General features: G+C 39.3%; 1 protein-coding gene across 1 annotated transcript; it reads right to left on the minus strand.

Moving 5' to 3' along the window:
- Positions 1-6,814: 6,814 nt before the first annotated feature.
- Positions 6,815-15,701, minus strand: rerglb (RERG/RAS-like b). The gene is made up of 5 exons (XM_085462573.1): positions 15,396-15,701; positions 12,127-12,183; positions 11,315-11,388; positions 9,756-9,904; positions 6,815-8,914 (listed from the first exon to the last, which is right to left on the minus strand). The coding sequence occupies exons 1-5, from the start codon at positions 15,445-15,447 to the stop codon at positions 8,629-8,631; spliced, it is 618 nt and encodes a 205-aa protein (XP_085318699.1). The 5' UTR covers positions 15,448-15,701; the 3' UTR covers positions 6,815-8,628.
- Between the last annotated feature and the right edge of the window lie 1,563 nt (positions 15,702-17,264).

Below are 17,264 nucleotides of genomic sequence, written 5' to 3' on the forward strand. Positions count from 1 at the left end.
CTGTGGTGTTTTTAGCCCAGTCCAGTTTATTGTCAATGTGTACTCCAAGGTATTTATAGTCCTCCACAATGTCAACACTGACCCCCTGGATTGAAACAGGGGTCAAGTGTTTCCTGGTCTTCCTGAAGTCCACGATCAGTTCCTTGGTCTTTGCCACGTTGAGCTGCAGATGATTCTGCTCACACCACGTGACAAAGGAGTCGACCACAGCCCGGTACTCTGTCTCATCATCCCTGCTGATGCATCCAACCACCGCAGAGTCATCAGAAAACTTCTGAAGATGGCAGGTCTCTGTGCAGTGGCTGAAGTCTGTGGTGTAGAGGGTGAAGAGGAAGGGGGAGAGGACAGTCCCCTGTGGTGCCCCTGTGTTGCTAATCACCTTGTCAGACACACACTGTGGGAGACGTACATATTGTGGTCTTCCTGTCAGGTAATCAACAATCCAGGACACCAGAGAAGCATCCACCTGCATCGCTGCTAACTTATCACCCAGGAGGGTCGGCCTGATGGTGTTGAAAGCACTGGAAAAGTCAAAAAACATGACATAGTATCTTGGTATCAAATCCACTGTTCCAGTATTAATACCATCCATTTATTACAGTAAATATGAGGAATTTTTAAAAAGAGTAGACTCAAGCCCAAACTCTTGGGTCTACTCAGGAGTCTGGGTCTCAGTAGAGCCTTCTGAAATGGAAATGTGCAAATAATTAACTGTACTTTCCAGCAGTGCCAGCACAACAACAAATCTTGTTCCAAAGCATGAGTGAGATACAATCATTAACATTAGCTACATCTGTGTTTGTCAAATCAAATGTCCAATGCGAGAAAAGCTTGTTATCATTGGCACTAAAGTCACTTAGTCTAGCAACACGAGCTCAGCTGCATCTGTGTGTCTGCGTATCATGTGTTGTGCAATTTGAGGCTGTAATACAAAAGATGTCATCTCATTGAGCTGCAGGCTTGTCTCCTGAAGTCTGAATTAAAATAATAAAACACAAACACACACAAAAAAAATCCCCTCTCGCCCCTGCGGGCGGTCTATCCTTCAAGCTCAGGTCCTCTACCAGAGGCCTGGGAGCCTGAGGGTCCTGCGCAGTATCTTAGCTGTCCCAAGGACTGCCAAGATCAAGGACCAAGATCTTGGATGTTGTTCCTGGGATCTTCTGGAGCCACTCGCCTAGCTTGGGAGTTACTGCCCTAGTGCTCCTAGCATCTTGCACTCTGCTTTTGTGTGCTGGATTGTCTCAGGGACATCTTTACACAGCCTGCACCTGGGGTCTTGCCTGGTGTGGTAGACCCCAGGATCTATGGATCTTGTGCTCAGAGCTTGTTCCTGTGCTGCCGTGATCAGTGCTTCTGTGCTGTCTTTCAGTCCGGCTTTGTCCAGCCACTGGTAGGATTTCTGGATATCAGCCACCTCCTCTATCTGCCGGTGGTACATACCATGCAAGGGCCTATTCTTCCATGATGGTTCCTCCTCTTTCTTGGGGTTTTGCTGCCTGAGTTATTCACTGAGCATGCGGTCGGTTGGAGCCATCTTCCTGATGTATTCATGGATGTTTGTTGTCTCATCCTGGACTGTGGTGCTGAGATTCAACAGTCCCCAGCCTCCTTCCTTCCGCTTAGCGTACAGCCTCAGGGTGCTGGACTTTAGGTGAAACCCTCCATGCATGGTCAGGCGATTTTTAGTCTTGATGTCAGTGGCTTCTATCTCCTCCTTTGGCCAGCTTATTATCCCAGCAGGGTACCTGATCATGGGCAGGGAGTAGGTGTTGATAGCCCGGATCTTATTCTTACCGTTCAGCTGACTTGCCTGACCCTCTGCAGGTACTTGGTGGTTGCAGCTTTCCTAGCGTCCTCTTTGTGGTTCTCTTTTGTCTGTGGGATCCCCAGGTACTTGTAGCTGTCCACTATGTCTGCATTGTTGCCTTCTGATGGTTCGATCCCCTCAGTTCTGACTACCTTCCCTCTCTTTGTTACCATCCGACTACACTTCTCCAGTCCGAACGACATTCCGATGTCATTGCTGTATAGCCTGGGGTGTGGAGCAAGTCAATGTCGCGTTCACTCTTGGCATACAGCTTGATGTCATCCATGTACAGGAGGTGGCTGACAACTGCTCCGTTCCGTAGTCGGTATCCGTAGCCAGTCTTGTTAATGATCTCACTGAGGGGGTTCAGGCCTATGCAGAACAGCATTGGGGACAGAGCATCTCCTTGGTAGATCCTGCACTTGATGGTGACTTGAGCTATTGGCATGAATTTGGCCTCTAGTGTTGTCCGCCACATTCCCATTGAGTTCCTGATGAAGGCTCTTAGGGTCCTGTTGATCTTGTACAGATCTAGGTATTCTAGGATCCAGGTGTGGGGCATCGAGTCATAGGCCTTCTTGTAATCAATCCAGGCAGTGCACTATACTATATACATATATATGTATTGTATTTGCATATACACCTACGCAGACTTACTCATACATAGCATACATAAAATTGCATGTTTTTCTGTCTATAAAGATCTTTGTTTAAGGCAATACAACTAGTGATTTTTTTTATTATTATTCACTGTAATGCAATTTTACATGGAAGCTCTGATCGAGCTGACACAAAGAGTCAGAGGCTATTTGATACTGAAGTAATATCAAATATCTCATTAGATTAAGCTTATTGCATCATTAGCACAGGCAGATGTGAACATCTTGCATAGCAGTATTTCGTGCACAGACAGCAGGACATCATTTTAGTGTAAGAGGAGACAGCAGGATACCTTAATAAACCATTAACAACTCAGATGATGTGAAAAGGATTTCATTATTCTGTCCTTGATGCATAAAAATGTCACATTCATTCGTATTATCTATCCATACATTAAAGATATGAAAATAGGAGACTCATTTCAACAAAGCTAACCTTAAATTTTTGTATCTCTATTCTCTCAGATAGGAGATGTCTCGTTTTAGAAACAAGCTCTTCACATACATTCATCAAGCAATCACTGTATGCACTCATTCAGCCTGACACACAGTGCACAGTACATGGCAAAAAAAAGAAAAAGAAGAAAAATATTGTCCTTGAGTCCTGCTCAATCAACTTAAATTATTGTTTTCATAAACATCTTAAGAGAAAACATGTCTGAATAAAGATAACTAGCTTTACTCCTAAAAAATAATATCAGCCTACCACATCAATATGCATTTTAATTGTTTTTTAAAGAACAGTCTGACAAAACATTTTCACTTCTATTTATTTCTGTAGCCAATTATTCCAGCCAGATAGTTTGGTGGTGAGAGGTGAGTGAAGTACCACCTGTTTCTGTTCTAATGTGGATCTGTTTCCTTAGAGGTTCAAATCTTTGGAAGACAGCCAATCCCCTGTCACTCTGACTAAGCTGTCGGTTTTTAGATTGGAGTGGGGATGTGCTCACCAGCTGTGAGATTAAGGGGAACTGATCGATGGCCTTTCTGATTGGCTCTTGGGGTGTCCCAGCAGCATCCAATCCCCTTGGTTCGGATGGTTGTCCACGGCCGAGCCAAAAGCAATTCTTCCTCCGCACAGGGGCCAAATAAGATCACTGACCTGAAGCTTCGAGGCCACGCTTGGAGGTTCTGTCTCCATTTGTCTGCGCTCCTCATTTCTCTGGAAAAAAGAGAAAAAAATGAGACAGTCAGAAGAGGAGAGGGGAGAGAGATGAAAAGATTGAATAAAATTAGAATTTGTATGAAAGGGATGTTGCACCTTCGCACATTTACACTTTATTTTTGCTCAATCTGCATTTTTCTGACACCTTTGTTGTTATTAAGCTCTAATGTCCACTGTGTTCTGCACTGCTCTCTCCAGAAATTACCTGTCAGTCAAACTCAGGTGGGAGGCACTGTGATGTGTTTTTCCTCAGATTTGCTTCGAGTCTCTGTAGGTGGGGCTGTTTTCGTTTTCTCTTCTGTTCTGCCACATCGAGAGCTGTTTCTGCCTACCACTGCTTTTTTTTATTCAAAACAAACAGCTTTAGCTGCTGCTCGAAATGTAAAATTCATGACTTCCTGTGCGTCAAATGATTTCTTTTTCTTTCTTTTTTTTAGGAAGGGGGTGGGGGGGAGCAGTCTTTCTTGGGCGTAAAAGAATGCCTGTGGTTATCTAAGAGTATAAACGTGTCCGGGAAATATCCTCACAATGGAGCGAAATGATATTTGATGAGGAAAAATGTTCACTGATCCCAAACAGCTGTATCAAAAAGACTCGTGCAGAGACATGGCTTTCATTTGCCTCCTGTGCTGCAATGACGGACACTGTGAGGAGGCTGCACAGCTTTCTGTTTGCTCTTCACCAAATATCCTCTGCTTGGATGTGGTGAGGCAAAAGGTTACCGAACAATCAGAGGAAACTATTTGTTCAGAAACTTCAAACTTCAACTCTGAAACGCTAACAGATGTAATCTTCATCTATCTGTGCTTTAGCCCTGATTTTACTTGGCTGAGCTGATGATGAGTATTTAAAATATAGCTCTAATAAGTAGTGTGAGTTTTCTTGGCCTGGCACGGATTGTAAAGTAAATAAATACCTTTTTATTTTTATTATTTATTTTTATTTAGATTATTTCTTGAAGTAAGTAAGATTCGTTTATGGGAAAATTCCAGATGGGTGGCTTCAAAGCCACGTGTTACACAGGGGCATTATTACCCAAATTCTCCAGCATTATTCACCTCTCCATCGCTGACACAGATCTACAGGTCAGTGTATTTATCACTCTCTTTGTCATCATTTTCCATCCTTTTGTGAACATTTTGCATCACTCTTTTGTCCCTTTGCATCCCTTGGTATAGGTTATTTTTCTATATCTCTATTTATTTATTTTTTCAGCTTGTCTTGTGTCTCCAGATCCCTTGTTTTGCATCACTCAGCAGATGTTTTGCTTCTCTTTGTGGTCTTTGCATATAATGCTGACTCACATCTCAGCATTTCATTTGAAAGTTGCGACCATCACAAAGGCCTGTTCTTTGTCTCCTCTGGAAGAAATCATTTTTCTATTCTGAGATAACTGGATACTGACCTGCTCTCTGAAATCTGGAGAAATAAGGATTAAAAGACAAAGTAATGGTCAAACTAATTATCCTGTCTAGTTTCAGGATAACAATGTGGTGTTATCTGAAGAAAGGCTCATTTTAGACAAAGTTCTGTACAGCAACGTTCAGCTTATTTTAGTTCTTTTTACGAAGGGCCAAAATGAGAAGAAGGAATGTCAGAAGAACAAAAACAATCCAAACCTCTGAGGTGCATTTAGAAGAAAACAGCTGAAAAAAGCAGAGAGTTTGAAATGTTCCTTTCCTCTGGGTTTGTAATCATTCGACTGACTTCATAACAAGAAATGTTAACAGTGTCCTCTTTGAGAGGCTCTGTCAAGGAAATCAAAGGCAAATTCCTTACATAACATTAATTGGCAAATGAAGCAGTTTCTAATTTATATTTTTCAAGTATTACAGATACCACTGTATCTCATCTCTACCTCTTATTTAGTGGTACACACTTGTACCTGGGTACCATTCATGTATTATCTGGGTAATTGCATTTGTTTTCGTACATCTTTGAATAGCTCAGGGTCATAGCATACACATTCTTACTCATATGTGGTACTTAAAGACACGAGCAATAAAAAATGAGTCAGTCAGAACGAAAAACACCTATAAGTGAATTCAGATTTTCCCTCACATGTTGAAAAGAATTTCAGACACCACAAATTACATCTAACAAAGTCTATTTATATTGGTTTTCCTTAAATTTGCCACTCAGTAGTAAAACATCACAGTGGAATACTAAGGGAATACAGCTATTATTTATGGCATCTACATTACTATGTGTATTTCCTCCCTTAACAATGTTTTTAAAAAAAAAAAGGACATTTCTGCTGTAAAAAGTAAATAAATAAATAAACTATCGATCTGGTTTGTGTACAAATTTGTCGCCTCCCCTGGGCAAGAAATTATTGTTTTTATTTATTCTTTTTATTTTTTGCCTGTCCCGTTTGGCTCTTTTGCCATCAGAATTATTGTCTAAAGGCAAAGAAAGATGCCCAACGGATTTACTTTACCAAATAGACCATCACAGCCTTGCTGTAATGGTCTATTTGATTCACTTTTTATTGTTTATTTTATTTTATTTTCACTTGCTAAATACGGGACAGACTTGACTGGGGAAAAGAAAGGGGAGAAAGAAAGAGGGAAAGAAAAACAGCGGGGAAGAGGGCAAAAAACAAAAATAAACAAAATAAACAGACAAAAAATACATATATCAATCACCCGGATCACCTGTTGAGAAAGAAAAAAGAGAAAACAAGCAGAAGGAAAAAAAAGAGCAACATAATAAACAACATCACGATGATATATGGGAATATAACAGTAAATACTAAATATTAAACATTATTGTGCAGCATGTAAGATCGACAGCGCACAGTGTGCTTTGAGGTAGGAGCCAAAAAGGGTGTAGTTTGTGTGTGTGAGCACCCGTGTGTACACCTGTGAGCATGGACGCGCTTGTATTTAAAAGGTTCATTCATATAATGATCTGCAGGAAATGATTAAACTCAAGGCCAGATCGTCATCGTGATCTGTGCTGCCATCTAGTGGAAACGTGAGGGAGCGTCGCTTTGTTTAAGAGGCTAAAATTCAGCATAACAATGGAGCTTCTCCCCTCACTGCTCTGCCTCTAGTCTTTCTATTTTTAGCACAGGAAATTCTTTTCTTTTTTTTTCTTTTTTTTTACTAAAGGCTTTAGAGTAATGCCCTCTCTCATGGACATCTAATTAAAATTAAGCTGAAAGCGAAACAGCAGTCCCCGTGAAGAGCTAAAACAGCCATCAATGTTTAACTTTAATTTCCTCTGGAATAACCAGTGTTTTTACAGCATTTACAAAAAAGAGCATTCATCAACAAAAAACTGCATAGATGAAGATATTTTTCATGATACACAGTGCTTTCCTTCTGTAAAAAATCATGGTGACATAACTGAGAAGAAGTTTTTCTTTAGAAGAAAAACAGCATTTTGTTGAATAAATTTCGTGGCCTCATTTGGTATGTGTTAGTTCTACAGTATGGTGTTAAGTTTTTAGGGCATTTTCTTCTTTTCTTTTTTAACTCAAATAAATACAAGATTAAGATACTGAATCTATACAAAATACATACAGTATACAACCGAAGCTGAGTACAATGTGCAACAATAACAATGTTAAATTAAAATTGATATCACTTTGTAATAGATGCATTATTTTCTAGTCCAATTAAATACTATTTTATCTTATCTGTCATTAAAAGCAAACAGGATACAACAACATATGACATACAGGTTCCACCTTTACAATAAAGTAAGACTAAAGGGTGCATAGGAAGAGTCCGAGTGTCAGTTAAAGGCCAGACAGCCACACAGCCATGCACTGATATAGGTATATGCCTCTCACTTGGCACAGACACTGATGGATGTAGCTGCTGGTTTGTGAAGTTGGTGTTGTTTCGTCTTTTTAAACCACACATCGCCAATGAAGCAAACCGAGAAGCCAAGGCACACTACACACTGATTGTATTTGACATATCACTACCCTAAGTATTATAATCTTCTTCATCATCTCCAAAAAAGACCTGAGAATCTGAGAAAGCACACATCTATCCCTGCTATCACAGGGGAAGAGGCAGGGTTAACCTAACCCTGTTCATGTCTTTGGACTTTTCCATTCAACTAAATAAATTGTGTTAAATGTAACGTTCAGCATTTTAGTGATAATGACCACAGCTAAACTAAGTGTTCATACAGCAGGAGCTGTTAAATAAACCATATTATGCATTAGACAATCAGAGGATTTACACAGTATGCGTATTACAAATCACAGTTCAGTGATCCAGTAAATAAAACATTATGGTTTCCAAAGAGTGGCATTACTATGAGAATATACATTTAACGTGCATTTAAAATAACCATGTAATATCAATTATACTGTCTCTGAAATATTATACCAGTATAAAAGGACGCTGAGCAAAAGACTACACAACGCTGAACTATAGGGGCAATACTCTGGTAAAGTAAAGCTAACTGAACCAGTCACAAAATGAAGGCATGCAATATGGTGTTGAAAGTTTCATTCAGTGTCATCACTGTTGGCCTACACTGTACTGATGCAGGAGTCGGTGATGCAGTGCAAGCTTTCGACAAATAGTTAATACACATTAAGAGAAAAAGAATAAAAAGTGTATGTAGTAAATATCTTTTTATGCTTCCCTCTCCTGTATAGTGTTGCTCTATTTAACATACCTGCTTTTTTTTGACTGCCTCACTGTATTTGGCCCTTTCATCAGAGAAACATACCCAAGGCAAAGTCAAAATAACCAAAGGAAAAACAAAACTTTGCCAAGATATATATTTGCCTGTAAATTTAGTAACTATGGCCGTCTGAATTTTTCCACCAACCACTCATGTTGCTCATGATATAAAGAGGTTCACTGTTTCTATCATTGTCTATACACTCAACAGTTTTCTGTTGAGTGTATAGACCAACACATCACACATCAAACCCAACACATTAAGGTTGCATCCCCTTAAGGGCCACGTACAGCAGGGACATCTCAGTGTCCGATTAGCTGCTAACTGTACTGGGATCATCATACGGACTTCCTCCTCTTGCCAAAAACATTGTTGATGAGTTTGGCCATAGACTTTGAGCCGCTGTAGCGTCGTCTGTCAGCGCGATACTTCAGATGCTCCATCACCTGCCGGATGAGCTGTGTGAAGAGGTTGGCAATGTCTTGGTAGCTCTCGGCTGCTGAGACCTCCTGGAAATTACAGCGGTTTTCCTGCGCCAGACCGCGGCCTTCATCCTCACGCACCTGACGAGCATGGCAGAGGTCCTGCTTGTTGCCAACCAGGCAAACAGGAACATCCATCTCCCTGAAAAAAAGACAGCAGGGAGGCGTTAACACCATCAGCCTGCAAGATGACTGAGGATAGCAATATGAAGAGGATGCAGAGGCAAATGTGTTTTATTTTACAGCTTTTGAGTGCTTTTGCAACAACATTGCAACAATTTTGGCTATTAAGCAACCTATCCTATCTTTCTGAGCGTAAAGCAGATGTTTCGACTAGCTGGGCTTGATTTACATTCACACAATCCAACAGTTCCACTTGTGATCTACACCTATATTTATTCTCAAATACCTGTCATTAGGCTACACAGCTCTTCCCTCCATGTTATCAGGATGCCTTGGCATGCTGCCAGGCAGCCTGATAGATGTGGATGGCCTGTTTGTTTGTTTTTTTCACGCTTAAATTTATCAGACACCTGCGCTGGCAATCCCTGTAAATCATGAATCATTTATGAGTTTGAGTTTGTAGGAGGGCAGTCAGGACTCCCAGCATTCCTCAAATTCAAAAGTGCATGTAGATTCATGTCCAGTTACAAAGAACCTAGGGCACAGATACTCTGTTTTGTTGTTTTCCTGGAGCATTTGCAGCATGTTCAGTTCATATGGCCTGTATTTATATAGCACTTTACTATATATGGACAAGTGGGTGTACATCATTTTCCGGACTTGCCACTTTACTTTAAACCTCTGATTACTGATTCTTTGCACGAGGATTTCATCTGACATTTGAAATTGTAGAATTGAATGTAGGATTTTGCCTCCATTTCAAACAGGCATTGTTGTAGCACCCAGAATTACTGTTAAATAACAACCAATCCAAACATCCATTATATGTCAGCAGCATCTGTTATTAAGTTTCTGCTGACCCTTTGCAGTTCTCCATGCGTGTCTCCCGAATCTGCCGCAGGATGTTTTTGGCATTGATGAAGGAAGTGCGGTCACTGATGTTGTACACCACCACAAAGCCATCTGCCCAGTCCACTGGCTCTTCAAGTATACACCTGGCCTCCGAACCCTGCCAAGAAGAGCATGTGCTTTTATGTTGGTATCATCCAGTTTGTCCCGAATCAACGTGCTAACTGGGTTGCTTTTCCTATGGAGCAAGAAAAAAGAGTTGGAGCCTGTATCCTTTACACTGTGTCACTTTCTATGGATGGTATTATAATAATATAGCTGGATACCATTATTATTTCTATAGATGTGTTCCAATGCTGAAAACACCTTGTATTTGTATTTTTATTTCCCTGTTTTGAGCAAAACTGAGTTGCTTTTATACTTTTTTGACAAATGCACATTGGCATTACTGTCTTCCCATTGATTATACAGATTTGATTTTATTGCTCTTTTTGCTAATCAAGCATCTTACAGTTAGTTTTCATACCTGTAATATTGAAACACTTTCCTTTTATGGATCCATAGCGTATTGGTTTACAAATTTGCTCAGCAAGCAGAGGGTTGCTGGTTCAGTTCCATCCAGAGATACAAATCCCTTTTGGAAAGTGTCAGAAAATGCATCTGGTGTAAAACCCTGCCAAAGGAAACTCACAGAGCTGCTGTGGCAACCCTCTGTGACAAGTGAGCAGCTGAAAGTCACTAATACCAGAAAGCATTTCAAAGTGGTGCCTTAACAATATCAGTGACACCAGTAAATAAATTCAGAGTGACCCTACAAGCGCTTGTGACCTTGACATAAACAGTGTAAGAAGGGCTTGAGGCCTGGGGACACACCTGAGTGCTATAAAACCCAATTTTAAACCTTTTGTCTTTACTGACTTCTTTTAATGCAGTCTGGGTCAGAAGGGCTGGATTGTGACTCTGTGTTCCTTATGGGACAGCAATATTACAGGGGGTCTAAATGACAAAGACAATGACTGGTTTTTGTTCTCCTGAGCCAGGGTACTCCAATAAAACACTAACATTGTAGTAAAGTCCCTCTCAGGTCTTTAGTTTTGTTGAATGAGAAGTAAGAGGTTTATATGGCTCCCCTTTTTTTCAAAGGGACATTCATCTCCTCAGGATACTCTCATAAATCCTTATATTCCCACACTTGCTAACTCTAAGTGAACACATAACCACAGCTAAGCCACAGGCAGCTCTCCAGCAGCCTGAAAACAAACCACTGTTTTGATAGATAGATGATAGATAGATGAAGGCAAACCAAATTTTGGTTATGGCCCGACAGTCAAACAAAATTACTCAAGAATGTAAAAATTGACTTTCTTTATGAGTAGTTTAGGTGAATTTTCTTGAAAAGGCATTATTCTCATCAGTGTCAGATTTTCATTTTTTCGGTTTGTTTCCTGTCAGTGGTTTGTCGGTGGTCCTCCAGATGAAATGTTAGAAGAACAACGGGAAAAGTTGGTGGTCCTGCTGCAGCTCTGCTTTTCTAATATATTTCTGTTAATACTAAAAACAAGAGTCTTACCTGAGAGCAGGGGTCAAAAACCTCCAAATTCAGCTGCCTGCCATCGATCGACAGTCTTTTGTGGTACAAAGAGTCTGTGGAGGAGATACAAAATGCATAAATAACTATTATATTATATTATTGATGGATGTCAAAATTACACATGGAACATGTCAAAAATGTGGTGTTTGGGACTTTCATCAGTTTTTAGTAAGACTTTCAAGACACAAATCTATTACCAGGTATTAACATTACCTACCATGAATTTGTCACGAATCTACTTTTACTACAAAGTTTGTTGTTGTTGTTTTACAGGAACTGGACTGCTAGTGTATCAAGCATAATTAAAAAGTTGTGATGGGTCAGACATACATACACAAGTATATATTTTGACTTTATTGTTATTTATTTTAACTTTCCATGTCTATTCACTTCATGACTTGTAATCACGGCTAACAGAGCTAGAAGCATCAATGCCTAAAGTGGTAATGAAAACAGTGAAAACCACAATTACATCATTACATTAAAGGATATAGGATAACAGCATCTTTATGATAAATACAAATAGAAAATAGTATAAAAATACAAATCCATTAGATATCCAACTATACTATCAGAAATGTTGAGCTAAAACACTGGAAGCTGTGTCAAAACAGCTACACGAGAGGATTGTCTACATTACCTGCCTGCAAAATTTTTATTACCCAAAAGAACAATATTTTCCTTGTCCATGAATGCACAGGTGAAAATGTTGCATCTCTAAGTGGATGAGAGCAATCTTCTAGACCAAAACCTCATCAAAGTGCCATTATATGAAATCTGGAAACACTTACTGGTATTTGAGGCATATTCACCAATAAAGCGTCTGGTCAGGAAGCGCACGAGGACAGCTGGAGAAAGGAGATGAAATGGAAAACAATAAAATGAATCATGGCATCATTACACACTCATCCCTCTCAGTGAAGAAGGGGGTGGGGGAGCCTTGTTCACCCCAGCAGGCACAACACCGTGTTAAATGTCTCCAGGATTGGAGCGATGAAACTGAAGCCCCACATAAAAGAATGCTGCACGGCTTTCCTGGAAGGTCTGTGTGCATATTTGGCAAGCTGAATAGTTAAATCCCCCCCAGCCTGTGCTTTGCCTCTACACTGCAAGCTACACATAAAACTGACTGACTGGGCCAGTTTTGGTCCCACAAGACAATCAATTTCAATTAAAGGCTGAAGTTTCAAGTGCTGAACTCTGGAAGCTTGCTCCTAATAGTGGGCCTCTTGAGGGGTTGTACAGAGGTTAGGACACGGTGACACACAAACATGGATGTGGACATTCAACACTTAGGACTTAACACAATAGGAATTGTCCTGGTTCCATTGTCACATAAAGATACATTCAACGATAAAAGACGTGTTGAAAGCAACAAATAGAGCAGAAGGGAGCAGAAAAACATGTCGAATGAACTCAAGCACCCACATACAGCTTCCATAAGCTACAGCATCACCAAGGTAACGGCTCTGCTTCACTGCCAAGCACCAAGAATGGCCATGTCCCATTGTTTTAAAAGGTTTGTACAGTACAGTCTGAACCACCCTCTCACAGACAGAAGCAGAATCATAAGTAATGCTTTCTCCTAGACAGCATTTTTAACAAGAGCTTAAAAATCCAATCTGAAGTGTGTCCAAACAGGAGAACTGAAGTATGGTTGCATGAACTGGTTCTCCGAAGAACCCATAAAAAATACTAAATGATCCAATATGGACACATGAAACTTAAAATAGACACAGAAAAAAACAAGCAAAAAAACAAGATAACAAACTATCACTGCGACACATCAAAGTCAGTGAAAGCCAAGATCAAATTACACTCTAAACAACACCACAGGTGGAGCAGCAGGCCGATTGACTTATTGATAAAACATGTTGTGCTTTCCTCTGTCCAGCCTTGAACTAAGCCCTGTGACTGAGGAGTTTTAAAACAAAGGCAGATAATCTCTGGAGGGAGAAATGGTCTTATTAGTTTAGTTAAACCTCAGTGAATGGAGCCAATAATCCACTGTTGTCTTTGGTTATGTAATGCAAAACCAGAGCTCACACAATGCTGGAAGAAAAGAGAAACATGTTTATTCAAACTTGGAAGTGTTCACTGCTAAAAATAATTACTTTTCATTTCTCAAGGCCACTCTTCCTGGACGGCAAATAACAGTTAAAATCGCATGCCAAAAAAAGTGACATGCAATTAATTAATATTAATTTCTGCTATCATTCAACCTAATGTTTATGTTTTGTTTACTGTGTTTCTGAATGAGCTGTACTTGCACCATAATAGTCACGCACCCAGTCATTTCTGCTGTTTTCATTAAGGGTATGACATGAACCCAGCATAAACCTGGTGGTACCCTGGTGATTTGCTTAGCTCTGATTTAAGTTTTAGCTGTAGCCTGTAGAAGTGTCAAGAAACACTAAGAAGAGATTTTTCCACTCTGTGAATTGATTGTGGTTGGGCTCTGTGGGAATATTCATAGTTAATCACACTTTTCAATCACCTTTTCTTGTCAAAGTTTACAAGAACAAAAATCTGTCTTCCTTCTCTCTCCCCAACCGGTTGCGGCAGATGGCTCCGCCCCTCCCTGAGCCTGGTTCTGCCGGAGGTTTCTTCCTGTTAAAAGGGAGTTTTTCCTTCCCGCTGTCACCAAAGTGCTTGCTCATAGGGGATCATATGATTGTTGGGTTTTTCTCTGTATGCATTATTGTAGGGTCTACCAAAGCGCCTTGAGGTTACTTTTGTTGTGATTTGGAGCTGTATAGATAAAACTGAATTGAATCAAAAATCAGCTCTCATGCTCCATGGCTGGCTAGTTAAAAAGTACGCCCTCAAAAATTTTAAACAAAACTTGTTTTGTGGTTAAAGTGACATGTTTTCAAGTGTTACCATATTGCAATCAAGAGATCTATCCAGAAATTACACTTTCCTTTGGTAGAAGAAAAAATAGACAGATCTCAGATAGTTCACAGTCTCAGCAGTATCATCATGTTTGACTGGAAAGTTAGAAACAACAACAAAAAACCACCAAAACTTCTTTTCAGATCGCAGAAGATTGCAGCGCCTCCCTGAGCCTGTTTTTTGCCGAGTTTTCTTCCTGTTAAAAGGGAGCTTTTCCTTTCCACTGTTGCCAAAATCTTGCTCAAAGGAGTTTGCTTGCTTGTTGAGGTTTTCTTCAGAATACTGTCAGCTCTTTACATTATAAAGTACCTCGACACAACAGTTGTTATGGTTTGGTGCAATATAAAGACACCCGAATTGAACTAAATAGCTGTTAAATCATTATATGATGGAGAGCTTTTGTTGTTTTACACATCTGCATTACTGTTTAGAGCACATATGTAATAACCTCTCTAAAGTATTTATGCACATAATTCTGTCCAGCGTCTCTTTTGATGAAGACCATGATAAGTTCGCCCAAACTATGCAGAGCAGGATCGTACTGAGATAGAGCCGTGAGTCACAATCTTTAAAATCTTTAGCTCACCTCAGAAAAGTGTGTTAAGCTACATTGTGTATGTTCTATAATAATTACAAAATCTTTAGCCCTAAATTTAATATAACTGAGACACTGAATGTCTGAGAGGGGAAATTCAAACATGTTAAATCAGCCACAATTTGTCACTTTATCATTTTATTGTTTTTAATTTTAGTTAGCAACAATTTTGATAATATTTAATTATCAGTTTTTCAAGAACAAATACCAACTCTGATTTACCAGTTATCTTATGCACTGTACTGTAAACTGAGTTTTTGACTGATAGCTAAGCAAAAACAACACAATGTAGCATATAACCATAAAATTAAGAACTTGATGACATTTGTTGACCAATTGATTAAAAAATAAAATGATGATAAAACACGCCAAACTACTACATTAGCAGAGACATGTGTTTAAATTCAGGTAATAAGCAAAATAAGCAAGTTAAATGAGGTGGTTTGAAGTTAAGGCATCATAACTTCCTTGTCAACAGTCTTGACAGTTTTTACAGTTTTTATTGAGATACAAGTATAAAGAGACACTTTTTCTCCCTTATAGATCACTAAATCACTCTCAAGTACTTACCTGATTTCCCAGCCCCCTGGCTTCCCAGTAGGGCCAGCTTGATGTCGTTCATGCCTGTGTTGTGTCAGGTCCTCAGCTGTATCTCTAGCTGCAGTTCTGTGTTGCGTTTGGTATTTAGGTTAGCCTCAGCTCACTAAACACTCCTTATCGTTGAAGCAGAGTGGAAGTACATGATTGCCCTCCCCTCTCTTTCTCTTCAAAGAGCTGTTTCACATTTTAAAACCAGAGGCAGAGGAGAGTGGGGAAAACAAGCACCCTCCTCTTTGGTCTCTGTCTCTCTGCCAGGAGCTCTTTTGCGCTCTCTCTCTCTCTCTCTCTCTCTCACACGCACCTCTCATTTTTCTGTTTTCTCTCGCTCTCTCTTTTTCCCCCTCAGTCTGTCTGTTTTCCTTCTTTCATTCCTCTCTTGGACCCATTTCTCCTCTCTGTCTCTGCCCCCTCCTATGCAGAGCTTGCTCAAAGGTCATGACTGACTAAACCTATTGTGGCGGTCCTTCTCTTAACATTTTAACTGTGCACTTGCTTTCATCTATGGATTTTAGTGCTATTTTTCATTGGGTAATGGTATAATGGTATGGAAGCCAGTTATGCTTGTTTGCCAAGAAATAGTCAATATAAGAAAATATAGAATTACAAGAAGCAAACTCAACGAGTTACATGGTACTGAAAATATATTTTTAAAGATAAATGACACAAAACCTGTGATAATGTTGAGTGAAAATCTCTTATTAGGATACTTATCATAATAATGATAAGTATCATAATAATGATAAGTATCATAATAATGATAAGTGATAATGCTTTGAAAATTGTGAAGAAAACTCAAAACTACAGTTTTATATTTTAACACATTGTAGCTGATATTTGTAAAGCTTTTGCTGTGAATACCATTTACATAATGTTTATCTACAAGAGAAACTAACTTTGAGGGAACATCAGTGCCATATAAATTAAAATAATAGATGGGGGGGGGGGGGGGGGGGGGTTATATCATTAATAAACATATCTGTTTCTGTCCATACAAAACAGGTTTATTTCCTTTCTCTTCATACAGTATACATAGTTCTATATAGTCCCATATTGCTTTGTTCACGAAAGGTTGATTTATTGTTCTGATTGGACACTATAACTGGATCATATGACTAGCGACATGTGAAGAGTGAGTGTATGATAGGTAACAATGGGGTTGCGGTGCACGAGCTGTTGATTTTTCACATTTATTGTTGACTTGTTTTTAGGGCTGAACGATTATGGAAAAGAATCTAATTGCGATTTTTTGCCCCAATATTGCGATTGCGATGCGATATGCGATTATTTTTTAAGGTATTTGTCTTCTGTATTATTAAACAAAGACAAGCAATACATCATATAGTATGGCCAATACTATATTACATTAATTTTAAACTGTTCTTTCCTGGAAGACAGACCTCTGTTATGATGACATGAGGTGATGCATGAATTGATGACTGACATTTTTATTTAACTTCTTCAATCACAACAGTATATTTGAACATACACAATAGTTTATTTTTAGCTTACAAACATCTGAGCATAAAGTGCTGACAAGGAACCCTGGTGTAAACATTAAAATGAAAGTCAGTACAATGTGCAGATTGCAGAAATATACATAAACAAAATCAGTGGCTTTACCACACTCAGTTTTTCGACATCTGTGAACTACTAGACAGTCATTCAATTAAAAAATAATATTAAATAAATAAAACTAATAAATAAAAAATACACACATCTTACTGATCTCTGCAGTCAGTAACATTACACATAAAGTGCAAACATAATAGCAATTGTATAAACACACACACAAACACGCCTTTAAAGTTTAAAGGCGTGAAATTGGACGGTCTAGCCTTC

The sequence above is a fragment of the Copadichromis virginalis genome, linkage group LG7 (assembly GCF_057382275.1).
Source record: "Copadichromis virginalis isolate Kocher_CV1m ecotype Utaka linkage group LG7, C_Virginalis_male_GT1.1, whole genome shotgun sequence".
NCBI lineage: Eukaryota > Metazoa > Chordata > Actinopteri > Cichliformes > Cichlidae > Copadichromis > Copadichromis virginalis.